We start from the raw sequence: 15,970 nt of genomic DNA on the forward strand, positions 1-15,970 counted from the left end.
ACATGGAGGACATAATTATAAGGTAAACACCTCCCTGTCCCTCCACTGACCACCTCCAGTAGAGCTGTCTTCTATCAGTCACAATAATTCCAATATGATAGTCGCATTGCAAACAAAATCAGACCTGTATCTGATTTAGGACCACATTATGAAAGTGGCCCAAATCTGGAGAGTGGTGAGGGTTCACAAATCCTGACAGAACTATCCTATGGTACAGGAAGAACATAATGTGAGTTTGTGAAACAAGAAGTGCTCACCTGTAAATGAAGGGTGTAATGATTTGTATGTGAATTCTGAGCTTAGGTACAGACACCCGGGGTGCAAATCTTGAGGGCCGAAGTTGTGTTAGTGTTTATCAAGCAATGGCAAAGAAATAGAAAGTAATACTATCCAAACTGAAATGTATACTGTATATATACATACAGTATACACTGATACAGTTGACAGGGAAGTTGCCGTCCCCAATAATGTACGACTGGACACACACACACACACACACACACACACACACACACACACACACACACACACACACACACACACACACACACACACACACACACACACACACACACACACACACACACACACACACCACATCTACAGTATTTGTCTTCATCTTCCACTCCTCCTCTTCCCTCTGGTGCCTCATCCTCTACTCAACAGCGGAAAACCAAAGTGAGTAGACCACCATCCACTGGTAAGCATGCAGTGCAACATCACCACCACTACTGTCACAGCAGCCCAGCCACCGTACTGCACGTACAGTTTGCATTGATAATTCTGGGAAGTAGTTCATGCAGACTCAACGCGATAGCTAATTCGGTAACGTACTATGACTTGTTTTAACGTTTCTCTGGGAAACAATGGGGTTTCTATGACTGGAAATAATAATTGACTGCATTATTATCTCATGGCGAGGCAACTAAGTAATCCGAAAACGTCCAGTCAAGAGACACATCCAGCATATCATAGCATTAATGAGGCTATCCTGCCGACTGCCACAGATCCTGGAGCTCAGTGTAAGCGGGCGATGGAGTAAGGGATCTTCACAACTCGAGACTGTGAAGCCACATAGACAATCTTCACAACTCGAGACTGTGAAGCCACATAGACAATCTTCACAACTCGAGACTGTGAAGCCACATAGACAATCTTCACAATTTGAGACTGTGAAGGCACATAATCCACACATGTAGGCAATTTATAGAAGCGACGTGGGCTGAAGAATCAATTCAGAAGAGGAGTCAAATCAGAAATCAATTCCAAATGCTGTTCTCTGACTGTGGATAGCGGAATCTAATTGGACATATGTTTGCTGTGAGCAAGAAGCCCCACAGAGCAGAGAGTCCACAGTAAAAACACACAAGGTGTTTGCTTTTGCACACAGTTCATTTTCCTCTCCTGTGTGTTGTCGTCTATGACACCCCTCCCACAGACAAGCTGGAATATATTTTCGTTATTTTCTCTCTCTCTTTCTCCGTGGCTGTTCTTCCCTCTTCTCAAACACGGCCCTTTGCTTTTTAAACATGTCAAGTAAATGCGCTTGTCTCCTCGGGCTGCCGCTGTCAGGGCATTTGGCAGATGAGCACACAGTGTCTGTTTAAACAGTGTGACGCTGAGAGAGAAAACATACCTCTGTGCAAATAGGTGTTGCCCATGTGTAGGGCTGGCGGTATGATATTATGACCAAAATATCATATGACAATATTTCCGTTTTGACGGTATAACGGTATTTTTTATTTAAAAAAATGTGTACCCCCCCAGCCCTAGAGCCATGTGTTACAAGGCGGCGCAGATAAGTGATGCAAAGTCTAAATGAACCCACAAGACAGGTCAAATAAAGTCAGCGGAACTGTGTAAGTCGAGAGATATCCATCCAGATAGTGTTATACAGCCATACTCAACACGTAAACAGAATTGACTGAACGCCCACAATAGAGCGTGTCATACAGTCCACTCCACACCAAAAAGCTCCGTAATAACACACACGACACAAAAACATTGTGAACAACACAAACACACACACACACAAGTCGACCCCAATGCGCCAAAGCACTTAAACGGCACCGCAGGTATAATACGAAAAGTAACTGATTTAGTTAGTAGCTTCTGCTGAAATATCTGAGCCTCGGGAGCAGAGGCATCGACGGATAACTGTGAACTGGGAACACAATGGAGCATCTGCGCTGTTTAAACTGAATAACAAACTAACCGGCTCATTTTGTTTGGATTTTTTCCCCACTGTCTTCTTCACAGCTCACTGCTGCTACGCTCCTAGCCTCGGCTCATAGTGGTAAATTGGCAGAGCTACACCGTGTGGTTCCACAGGAGCGCTGCTATCGAGCCCCTTCTTTGCGCTTAATAAATAGCAGAATGTGTTTGCTATCCTTGCGGGCAAAGACACACCGCTGAGTCCCGCTAAGCCTTTTTGATTTGTCTTGTCACGGTTGAGGTTAAACATTTTTATTACTCTGGTCTTTTTCCTCCCAAGTTGACTTCATTATGTCAAATTATTTCTTGGTCTTGGCCCCTTCATTTGCTGAATCTACAATTATAGAATCTCTCTCTGGTATGAGAAATATCTTTACGCTATAACCTCCCTGCTATTTTAATGAGCTTATACAAGATGTGAAATTAAATCTCCCGTGGGTTGCTGGGTAATACACGTTATCTGCTCACATTGAAAGCAGCAAAAGGATGACATCATTTTGAATACAGAATTTTGAACCAGTCAAAAGGACACTTGACATGAACACAGCTTCATGAGGTATTCATGCGACAACTATATAATTTGTGGCACAGACGGGGAACAGTGCACCAATTTACCAGGCAAGAATGTAGACATACTGGAAGCAAGTGGGTGATCTACGGTTAGCTAATTAAAATAATACTGTGACTAAAGCCGCCCTTCCCCAGATTCAAACGTTAGTTAATTGGGTTGAGCTTAGACGTTGAATCTCTCAGATCTGGAATTGGTTGGATAAAGCCACACTTGAATCACTGTCCAGAGAAGAAGATGAGAGGCCCTGGGTAATCCTGAGGGGTAGAGCATGTAGCAGCATGTGTGGGAAAACAACCTGTAGGTAGCAGTGGCTCAGGAGGTAGAGCGCGCTCGGATGGTCGTCTAAAGGTTCCCCTTCCATCCCGGCTTCACGTCCAAGTGTCTTTGAGCAAGAGACACTGAACCCCTAACTGCTCCCGACAAGGAGGTTGGCGGCCTGCATGGTTGCCTCCGCTGTGTGTGTGTGTGTGTGTGTGTGTGTGTGTGTGTGTGTGTGTGTGTGTGTGTGTGTGTGTGTGTGTGTGTGTGTGTGTGTGTGTGTGTGTGTGTAGGTGTGTGTGTGTAGGTGTGTGTGTGTGTGTGTGTGTGTGTGTGTGTGTGTGTGTGTGTGTGTGTGTGTGTGTGTGTGTAGGTGTGTGTGTGTGCGCGTGTAAGTTCACAGGTAAAATATGAGGCATACGCTGTAAAGTGCTTTGGAAATCTTTACAGTAAAGTAAATGCAGTCCACTTACCATGAACCCAAAGGCATATTTTTCAGTTAGAAATGGAAATTGACTGAATTTGAAATGCATACTATGAGTCAATCACAGTATGAAGTGTCCTTAAATAAATGCCATATGAAACCAGACACATGGCTTTAATCAGTATTCATGAGTGTTACAATATTGCAAAGAGTACGTTGCTCTTATTATTCAGTTGAGCCACAAAAACAATGGCTCTTTTTTCTCCCAAATGGATCAGTATGCCGCACGTAAGGGCTATCCAAGGTCACCACAAAGCAGCCATCCCTGTATTCTACCTCTGGTCATCTGCGGGTCTCTCTCACTGTAGCATCGCTAACTACATCGACCTTCAGCTGAATATATTCCTATGACTTATGATAGTTAACCTGTTCCATCCGACGGGGTCGGTACCGACCCAAAAATGTGTGTTGCATATTTTTTGCGATTTTTTAATCAAACGTTTTCAAGTATTAACATCACTAACATGTCACAAAAGCATGTAGAATGTATATTATCATCAATACGTTAGTTTAGCAATAGGTTAAAAGTGCCATTGGATAGTTTTAACTTCTCGATTTGCTGAAGTCTATTACAAGACGTGACCATTTTGGAAAATTTGAATCATGGGAATTGTAGTTTTTTGTATGCATGTAGCAACAATTAGATCTGAAATTAGTTTCAAAATGGTTGCACTGTGGTGAAAATAAAAAGGTACAGTAAATTACAGTAGATATCATTATCTGTTCTTACGCACACCTGGTGATACTAAATCCAAATTGAACTCGGGCATTTGAAAGATAATATATGTATATATATATATATATATATATATATATATATATATATATATATATATATATATATATATATAGATGTGCGAATTGGCTATAATAAGGTCATTTATAAGCATCATATTCTATATTCTATAATAATATTTCAAATTGCATTGGTCCGGATGGGAGAATTCAGTACTGTATCTACAGAACATTCTGTTTACTCATCTTCCCTTTATTAATTTCCTTAGATTTTTTGTACACATGATCTCAAGAAGGTACTGAACAAGATCAGTGGCAGTTTTTTAAGTTTGGTCATTATTATCATGGTGTTATTCACTGTCAAAGATTCAAAGAAAAATCATAATTCATATTCTCCTTTGTTTCATCACAATTTAAGCAAGCCTAGTAATATACACAATATTTCTGACACTGTGAAGACATTCCCTGAGGTCCATAGATGTACCTAGATACCAAGAATATGCAAATGGACCTTGTAGAAGTGGAGCAATATTCCATTTACCTAGGTATATATTTTAGGCGAAAATATTCCACGGGTGGAACAGGTTAAGTCGACAGCTCTGTCCTGAAGCTACAAACCAGAGAACTAAGGAACAACACCCCTCAATAAACAGCCTGGAGCTGCTCTATTGTCCACAAATGATAATAATAATAATAATAATAATAATAATAATAATAATAATAATAATAATAATAATAATAATAATAATAATAATAATAATAATAATAATAATAAACTTTATTTATAAAGCACTTTTCATGCAATAGAAAGCAGCCCAGTGTGCTTTGACAAAACAAAAAATGCAATGTACAAATACAAATTAATAAGCAATATGCATATCAAAGCAATTATTTTTATTATATCATGCATATCAAAGTTTATTATTATTATTATTATTATTATTATTATTATTATTATTATTATTATTATTATTATTATTATTATTATTATTATTATTATTATTATTATTATCATTTGTGGACAATAGAGCAGCTCCAGGCTGTTTATTGAGGGGTACGGTCCGGGGGTGTTGTTCCTTAGTTCTCATAGAAAGAAGAAAACAATTAAATAAAATGATTGAAACAAAAGGAGTTACTAAATGTTAAACGGAGTGCGTTGCGGTGGTGATTGAATAGAACTCAATTGACTCATTGATCATCTTTAGCATCGTAAGCATATTTATTTCTCAGGCGGGGCGAGATGCGGTCGTAGTGCCGCTATATATAACAACAATCATTGACAAATAATAGACCGGAACAGGAATGGAAAGGAAATGTCAGTGACGTCACATACTGGATTTACTACATCGCCCTCTGTAGAACACAAATGAGCAAGGGCGCACATAATAATAATATATTTAACACTAAATACAGTTAAAAGCCAAGTTAAAGAGATGTGATTTCAAATGCTGTTTAAAAAGGTCCTTTGTGGACTCGTTCTCGTTTGAGGTTCTACACCCAAGGGTTTCATTTTATAGGAGTGCTAACGATTCTGGAGCTGGAAATGTACCCATATCCAGGAAACCCATGGTCTGTACTCTCCGTAACACCCATCTCACCCATCTCATCCCTACCTATCATAGCCTATTGTACATTTCTAAGAATGTGCGTAAGTTGCACATGTTGTGTAATTGTTTTGTAACATTTTGAAACGACAGATAATTTGAATATCTGAGAAATTGTGTCTGTGCCAACTAATTTTACTGCTGTGCAGGAAGAGACAAGCGACAAGTAATCTTTCAGTTGGCACACCATTCCTATTCTTTCATAATACATTAAATGTGTTATGTGTAGGCACGTGCATAGGGGGGGGGGGACTTTGGGTGCCCAATCACATGTGCCCCTTGATGACCAAAGTTGTTACGATTAGAACGTTTAGATGGCATGGTGGTGTGTAGAACCCAATTGCAGCATAGACACGAGGAGAGGATAGACAGGAGGCGGAATGCGTTGGTTGCTCCTTCACAATAGCGTGCACTTTATTGTGACACACGGAGCATAATACGAAAAGAAACACTTTGAAATAGGGAAAAGAAAAGAGACCGTAGTCTCAAAAACGAGATAAGCACAACACTAAAGAGTACTCACGACAGTGAAACAGGAAACAGAAGTAATGACCCAGCAAGGAATGCTGGGCAGACAACACTTAAATACACAGACTAATTAGAGACATGAGGGTGATTGGTAAATTAGACACAGCTGGGTGGAACAACTAAACAGAAAACATAACGGTTAATATACTGAAACATGACAAGACCAAACAGCACATAGATACAGACACAAGGGAGACAAGCCTAGATTAGACAATGGGGCACAGCACAGACAACAGATGAACAAACAGATTGGTGATGACAGACAGGAAATTAATAAATACAAGACAACAAAGATGTACACACTGAACTAGGCCACCTGGTGGTTGAAAGACATAGTTCAGGAGTGGGGATTGTCCATGGACAGATGGGAGTTGTGAAGCAGGACCGGGGGTAACGTTACACAAAGTGCCATTTTTTGTAAAAAAAAAAAATAATAATAATTGTTGTAAAGAGCAATGCCCATGGTCCTCATCAATAATAATTTTTATAATATTATAAATAGAAATACATATTTGAATGCCTGTCTGAGGTGCATGGTTTTCTGTTATGTTGCATGACGCGTCACCCTCACTCTTGGAATGAAGCCAAGGGCTCATTAACCAATATAAATCTATAATACATTTTGATAAATCCCAAACTATTCTAAGGCATAATCATATAGTATGATGCAGTTTGTTGTAAGATTCTGTGGTACATACTGAATGAATGAATTAATGAAAAGTTTATTTTTGAACATGTAATTCTCCATTTCCTCCAAACAAATCACGGTATCTTGTTCCGTCAAACCAAACAATCATAACAACAAATTAAAAAACATTAAAAAAAACATTAAAAAGAAAAGAAAAAGGAATTATAAACAAAAGGTCAAGAGCAATGTGTTTGGTTAGCAGACATGTCCAAAAAAGGAGTAGAGGGAAGCTAAGCTTATTGATCCCTACCCCCTTACATTTATATTTGTTCTTCCATTAATTTGACTAGATATAACATAATTTAGTATATTACAATATAGAATATACTTTTACTTATATTAAAAAATAAAAATATAAATTTGATTCACTTGACAGCAGTGAATATAGTATAGCACTACATAACACAATATAGCATAACTTTGTTTATCCTCATTACTCATTTCTGTATTTCACTAATGTGTATCTTTTTAGCTGCTTTTTAAATTGTGCCACATGTTTACTCAGTTTGATGTATTCAGGTAAATTATTCCACAACTTCACTCCACACACCGATATGCACATGCTTTTCAGGTTGGTTGCTAATGCTATAGTTTGGCTGGTTACGTTACGCTGAAGTTGGTGTTAAAAATGTTGTGATACATGCGCCCTTTAAATTTTCTTAGCACCTGCCCCTCTAAAGGTCTCTGCACGCCCCTGGTTATGTGAGCAGAGTACCTTAACACATTGAGTGCCAGCCACGAGAAATCTCGTGATTTCATGCCATGCGTTGAGTGCCAGGAACGAGAAATCTCATTATTTAATCGTTATTGCTTTTATTAGCGATATCCATTCATTTTTCCTCACGTTATCATTGGGACTGTCTATGAGCTCCAACAGGGAAAATACTGCCCCCTATCCTCTCCCGGATGGTAATGCACCCATTGGATTGGACTCAATGGAAATGCATGGTGGGAAACAAACCCGGAATCCACATTTTACTTCTCAGGCATGTAACCGGAGACGATTGGATTCATTGTGGACACTCAGAGCAGCTTAGATTATCTGTTTCGAGTACCTAACGTTGGATCAATAAACACGATCGATATTTGGAATGGCGATCAGGAATTGGAGTCATCCTTTTGCAGAACATCTGATGTGAGGTAAGGAATCTATGTTACCAGTCTTGGGGTAATCAGATGTATTTTTCACATATATCTCAACATGTCTGTGTGTGTGTGTGCGTACGTTAGCATATAGACGTTAGACGTTAGTGCTGACCAGGTCATAGATAATAGATTTTTCAGCCCGCTTCTCTAGCGTGCATAATACACATATACTATCGATAATCTAGCGTTTATTTGAAAACGATTCATAAATCAGCCAGAAAATGACAACGTGTTGTGTGTATTCCAGTAAAGACCTATTATCACAGAATCTTTTTTTTTCCTAGTAATTTCCAAAAACGTCCGTTTTTCAAAACGGAAATGTACAGATGAAAAAACAATCCGTTTCGTACATGTTGACTGCAAGCAAGTCATTGATAAGCGACGGGCGTATTAGACACATAGCCATAATATAGAATATAGAAATAGCTCCGCGAAAATCATGAAATATCGGAAAATCAGTCCAAAAAGGCTGGCATTCAAGCGATAATCAATGCTGAAATTTTTGTATAATTCGTGAATGTGTTTCATGGCCGTAATGCTGCTCTAATTTGGGCATGATGAGTGTCTTACAAAAGGACGTATTTCAAGGGAAGTATTACCCAAACACAGCCTCGAGTGACATTTTCACTTGGAAGAGCCGTGAGAATGAGAGATACGGGTCACACCTCAGTACAAGTCATACAATGTTGTAAACACGTCAAACCCACACCGGGCTGGTTCCTAGCATGTCTTTGACAGCTGGCATTTGTCAAGACAAGTTCCGCGACTTACCCTTTCTGTCCAGGCACACAAAAGGCTCTCGAGCAGTGCCGGCGACTCCGTTATGGCGGGAAACAACTGCTGCAATGTTTTTCTTCCTAACCTGTCAATCCCTGATGGGTGCCTGACACCTACTCTCCCTTTTTCCCCCTCTTTCCTCTTTTTAAACAGCAGGGTTGGTGACAGCAGTTATTTTTATTGTCATGTAAGACTGAGCTCACCGGTTGCACTTAACAGGCAAGTGTCTTATGAAACGTTCTGGGAATGGAAATCAGGGTAGCTTGTCATTTTAAAGAGGTACTGTAGAGCTAGCGGTGGGGGGGGAGCAGAGGGAGTGTGGCGGCGTGGCAGCGTTGTTGTTTTTTTCTCTTAGACAAGACAAAGACAAGACAAAGGCGTGAGGGGGAGGGAAGGACATGGGCCACTCTACCTTGTTGCATCAAGGAGCCCACTCCGAACCAGAAGCTGTTGAGGAGGGTGAAGTTGTTCTCCACCACGTCCGATCCGGGGTTACAAGGGTGGGCGTCGTACCATTCGTAAGGACTGAACCTGGGGGAACAAGGAGAAACGGTGTGTTTTTAAAGCTGCACACAAATTTGCGTCCACACAAAAAGGGAAACGTTCGCAGTCTGCTACATGTCTGAGATATAACAGTGTCCTACTGCAGGTTTTAAGTGTTAAGTGACTGTGGTAGTGAGATTCATTCATTACAGTGTAAATACACAGCAACAAATACAATACTTAATCACTGCATACAAGTGGAGCTGTGATCCAAAGAGTTGCCATACCTCCTTTATAGCCTACTGTAGTGCTTCTCAAAGTGGGGTCCTTGCGTGGGTTCCATGGGGGACCCCAGCAAAATGGAGAATAGTTTAAATTCACTCATATTTTCTTCACTAGAAGTTAGTTCAGTTCTTTGCATCGGGCCGAACGGTATCCCTTAGCTGTGATATAATCACAATGTACCATGGCCTGTCTATAACTATACTGCTCTCTCCTCTGTTAGCCTATCTCTCCACCTACAGTACAGTACTTCTCAGATGTCCTTGACATGAAAAAGTTTGAGAACCACTGGTACTGTATCAAACTCGATGGCATGATATGCAGTATGTCTATGAATGAATAAATCACAATCACTGTCAAAACATCTGCGTGCACAGTGTGTCTTCATATACCGGTAGTTTAGAGTTGTCAAATGGCATAGCAGTTGTTTGAACAATAGCCTTTGCAAGCTCTTTTAAGTATGTACTGTATGTACCGTAAGCAGTCTGTTAACTTTGAGTTAAGTTTTGAAGGCCAATCCAGAGCCCCTGGTTCAACCTTACCTTTAGATATCTCAGTAAGCACCTCTGCTGTTCTTTATAGTTAAAGGTGGTTAACTGGATACAAAGATAACACTATTTTTGCATTACAGATATTGAAATGCCATTTTGTGTGAGATTGTGAGACATGAAGTCTCTTTGTAGAAGAACACTAACTATAAAGCATCTACATCCCTGTATCGCTGCCATTTAGTGGAGCATCTTTTGAAAATGGAACCAGCCATAAATCTTTACACTTAGATTAACTACTTTCAAGAGCAGATGGTGTGATAAAATAAAATATGGTAAATGTCAGTGCTTTCGCCTCTTGGAATCAATTTTGTCAATGTGTTCGAATAGCATCTGATTATTTAAATTTATTCTGGATGTTTTGCTGTCAGAGGAGAGGAAAAGGACAATTCTTTAGGCTAGAGATAGTAGGTGCCAGACTGCATGTACTGTCTACATCCTGTGCTTCAGACTAGACTTCTAGAGACAGCATCTTCTTAAAATGTGGCACATCTATTGCCTTCTTGAGCATTAAGGTAGTGCAGAGATTAGGAGTGTTATGATACATAAAGAGACTATTATGATAGCCTCATATTCTCAATGTAAGAATCATTGTGACAAGAAAACAAGGATCTCTACGATAAAATTAATTAAAGTCTCGCCTGTTCAAGACATGGCGTAAAGAAATATGTAACATGGAATGTTTAATTTTTTTTACATTTTAACACATTCGTGGCCATTTGATTTCCCCATCTAGCTCTAGCTGGGCCAGATTTCCATTACATAGTTTCACTGTGTGTCACCTTGTTTGTAGAGCTAAATCTATATTTTATATTATAGCTATGGATACAATACCATGTATGCAAAAAATATATATATATTTCATGAATACGTTCACGCGTTATCCCGTGGTGAATATAAGTGTAATTTCGGAATGATCCGGCTAATTCCTGGGAGGCTGGTTATAGGGCGCAACGTGAATTCTACTAAAACCATTGGTGTTTCGTCCCTGGACACGCTACTATTTCCAAATAAAATCTATATAGCTGACTAACGGTCAGCTATAGAATGGAGTAAGTCGCATGTGACACAGCTGCTCACCCGTTATTTTTATTTTCGTTTTAAAAACATATTTATAAACCACCAATGCGTTTAAAACTTGACGCATATATCAACTGAGATTATCAACTAACTATATTGACTGAAAGATTTGAGATGCCAATAACAAGGAAAGATCATAAAACGCTTCCAAAACCAAGCGCAGAAGACCCCCCTATGGCCGCGGGACACGTTCGAAAAATCGCGAGGATATTGACGGGATGGCATCCCCCTCAAGTTCAACCCCTACAAACACCTCCTCAGACACGGAATATATCATCTGGGAAATGAAAAATGAAATGAAAAAAATGGAGAAGACAATAACCGAAAAAGTAGATGCTATCAAAGAATCTATCGAAGGCAAAATAGAAGCGCTAAGGGTGGATGCCGATGCACATATTAAGCGCACCGTGGCACTGGAAACAGGTTTGGAAGAACACCAACAACATTTCGGTCGGATCTACAAAGACGTAGCTGATATCAACGTTAATCTAACGGCTGAGATGAAGGGAAACTACAAATAACTCAATACGGAGCTCAACAATATAACGGTTGAGCTTAAGCGAATCAATGAAGAACAGAAAGCTAAAATATTCTAGATGGAATATCAAAGTCGCAAGCTGAATATTCGTATAGTCGGTCTGGACGAGTCGGTGAGCTGCACACACCCTGAAGAGTTTGCGACAGAATTACAGAAAATCCTGGGACCAACGATCCTTCCTAAGGTACCTGAGGTGGAGCAATGCTACAGATTGGGGACCCGATCCAACGACAATAACGTTAGACCCAGAGTGATATTGGTTATCCTGCGTCAAGTCAGAATAAAAGAAATTATCATTCGTGAAACTCGCAGGATGAAAGGCAATCTGAAATACAAGGATATATCAATACACTGTTTTGAAGATTATTGTCGGGAGGTGGTGGACCTGCGAACCAAGTTCAAGACGGTGATGTCTCAACTCTATTTGGAGAAATACAAACCCATATTAATATACCCTGCAAGACTTCGCATCGTCGATAAACAAGGAGTAAGGATTTTCCTCAACTCGCCTGAAGAAGCAGCCAAATACATGGCAGCACAAAATGCAGGATAGTGTATAAACAGCCTTTTAATCTCTGTTAGGCATGGACACCATATAGTATAAACTTTAATGAACCGCTGATTTGGGGCAGAGAGACCTACGAGCTCAGAGTTATTGAATGTTTTCCCCGTTGGGCTTCTATTATTGTGGACATATTGGATTCAAAATTGGAACGATACAGAGAAGATGAACATGGCGTCGAAGTGATCCTTATTTTAAGAGTATGGAATTCTAACAACATTCCAGAACATACTGGAACATTCTAACACTGTAAAAACGACATATTGGAATAATCTAGAACATCTAAAACATTCTTTGATATAGGGAACATTCTGGAATAACAGCAATACATGGCCAGACGTACAGCCAGAAGCCCTTCAGGGGAATAATCAACAGCATCTAGCTGCAGAATCACAGAACCATCACAGCAGCGACCGGCTGAGGACCGGTGGGCCCATATCGGAATAACATTTTTCACAACGGATTATCGCCCATCCATGGCCAGGGGAAATGCTACATATACGTATTTAAAAACTGTTTTTTATTAATTCGAAATATTCCACTACTTCTTCAATTTATACTCTAGGTGCTAAAGCAAAGCAAAGCTCTTTAAAGATCTAAGTTAATGTTCTCTTCTTTTATTTCTTTTTTCTTCTCTTTTCTATGATTTATTGAGGTTCTCTTTTCAGTTCAATACCTCCATATTATTCTTGGGTTATTATAAATTACACAAGTTCTTATAAAATGTAAGTGATTATGGCATGATAATTGAAGCTTATTTTTGGTATTTATTTTTATTTTTATCTTATTTTAATTTTTATTTAACGGGAAAGTGGCCAAGCCACAGTTGACATTCTACTTATGGTAGAATTTAGAATGTTAGATCCTATGGTATACATAGGAATGTTAAGGATAATTGGATCATTCTGGGATATCCGGTGGTTTAAGGGAGGGAGTTATACGGGTAGGTTGTGTTCATGGAACACAGTCCTGTACGATTCTCGGTGGGAGGGGGGAATAGGGGATTTTTATTTGTATATATGTTTTTAAGCTCGGCTCTCAACGGGACCTCAATAATTGGATGTACATCTATTGTAGCTTCGCACTCCAGAAGCATTACCAACAACTACACAACAACATGTATAGATTATGGCTAGTTTGAATATAATGATCTGGAACACTGGTGGAATAAATAATCAACACAAACGCAAAAGCGTGCTCACACTGATGAAAAAAGAACAGGTGGACGTGGCTCTGCTAAGCGAAACGCACATTTTAGAGAAAGACATAGATTCATTAGCGGACAACACATATCATAGCATTAGTCACTCTTCCTTTGGAACGAGAACTCGGGGAGTAGCCATAGTCGTTAGACGGAAATTGAACATTGAATTGAAGGGAGTATGGTCTGATGCAGATGGTCGGATAACTATAGCTAAGATTTTACACAAGAACAGGAAAATAGCGCTGGTAGCGGTATACGCCCCAAATTTATACGAAGTAAATTTCTTCACTACACTTACCGGAGTAATGTTAGACCTTCCCGAATACTCATTTATAATTGGTGCGGATTTTAATGCCATTTGGAATCCAAGGATGGATAAATCAAACCCCTCCTTCTCCAGCGAACAAAAAAATTCATCAAATGCATTAAAGGATTGGTCGAAGATTACAGGTGTAAATGACTTATGGCGATCACTTAACCCCACGACCCGGAAGTACTCCTGTAGATCTGCGAGATATAACACTTTTTCCAGAATAGATTACATTTTTACATCCCCGAGACTATTTGATAACTACGATGTGGAAATGATACCCAATGCACTATCAGATCACTGTTATTTACTCCTAAAAGGAACATTTGGTATACTATCAACCCGAGCCCCAAGATGGCGATTTAACACGATGCTGCTCAATAACAAGGAATTCATTACACAAATCAAAGAAGCTCTTTGGATGAATGCGAATACGGTGCAGGACCCCAGAATATTATGGATGACGACAAAGGGAATGATCAAGGATTTCACTGATAGCTTTTCCTCCCAAATACGCAAGAATCGATGCTCAAAACTGGATGAACTGGAAACGCTTTACTCAACGTTATTTAATTCTTTACAATACAACAACTCAGTTCGACTGGAAAATCAAGTAAATATACTAAAAAAAGAGATTAACGCCATATATAGACAACAATCTGAAATGCAAATACGCAGCACAAGACAACAGCAGTACTCCCAAGGTTCCAAACCAAGTCACCTATTAGCTATGCGATTAAGAGTCAATGCAAAATTTGCAGATATAACTACCATTAGAGCACAACAAGGACTTGTTACAGAACCCAAAGAAATAAACACGACATTCAAAGAATTCTACTCCAACTTATACAAATCAGATACAACCTTCGATCCAAACAAAATGGACACATATCTTAATCAAATTAACCTCCCTAAACTTTCAGAGGATGACGCTAAACAGTTAGAAACACCGATCACACTAGATGAACTTAGGGAGGCCATATCTGAAATGCAAAGTGGTAGGGCTCCTGGAAGAGACGGTATTCCACCAGAAATGTACCTCTCTTGTTGGGACATAATTGGACCCTTATTACTAAATATGATTTTATACTCAGTCAAGGAGGGGAACTTCCATAAGAATGACAATATTGCACTCATAACAGTCCTCCTTAAAAAAGACAAAGACCCCACCGAGTGCGGTAGTTATAGACCTTTAAGCCTACTCGGAACCGATATCAAATTGTACTCTAAGGTATTAGCCATCAGACTACAAAAGCATATGACGTCTTTAATTCATCCGGACCAAACTGGCTTCATAAGAGGTCGCTTGATCACTGATAACATAAGACGATTACTACACGTACTAGATGCCAACAAGGAAGACAACACACCTAAGGCGATACTGTCCCTGGATGCAATGAAAGCTTTTGACAGGTTGGAATGGTCGTATCTATGGGCAGTATTAGAAAGGATGGGGTTAGGAAAAGGATTCATTGATATGATTAAAGTATTATACAAAGACCCATCGGCCATGATTACAACAGGTACAATCATCTCCAAAATCTTTCCGGTATCACGCTCAGCCAGACAGGGTTGCCCTCTTAGTCCCGGACTATTCGATCTATCATTAGAGCCTTTAGCACAATATATAAGACAATCCCAATCCATAGAACCAATCATAATCAAGGGCACACAACACAAAATTAGTTTATATGTGGACGACGTAATACTGTTCATGCAAAACCCCAACACCGCATTGCCTCATCTTCTCAAGCTGATTGAGGACTTTGGAGATCTATCGGGATTTAGGATAAATTGGCCGAAGTCGGCCTTCCTCCCACTTAACGCCCCTGCAAAAAGAAATATAACCCTCCCAAAAGAGATACAGATGGTAAAACACTTTAGATGTTTGGGAGTTGAAATATTCCCTACCATAAGCCAAACGGTGAAGCACAATTACATAAAAATCCAAAACAAAA

At 39.6% G+C, this 15,970-nt stretch overlaps 1 protein-coding gene across 1 annotated transcript in view; it reads right to left on the reverse strand.

The window, feature by feature from the left end:
• Positions 1 to 15,970, reverse strand: part of grik3 (glutamate ionotropic receptor kainate type subunit 3) — a gene marked incomplete at both ends in the record, with an annotated part of 377,990 nt that overhangs the window by 29,092 nt on the left and 332,928 nt on the right. Inside the window, 1 exon segment of the mRNA XM_084336312.1 lies at positions 9,418 to 9,536. Coding sequence (XP_084192438.1) covers positions 9,418 to 9,536 — 119 coding nt within the window.

This window comes from Notolepis coatsorum, assembly GCF_963971535.1.
Source record: "Notolepis coatsorum genome assembly, chromosome: 19".
Taxonomy (NCBI): domain Eukaryota; kingdom Metazoa; phylum Chordata; class Actinopteri; order Aulopiformes; family Paralepididae; genus Notolepis; species Notolepis coatsorum.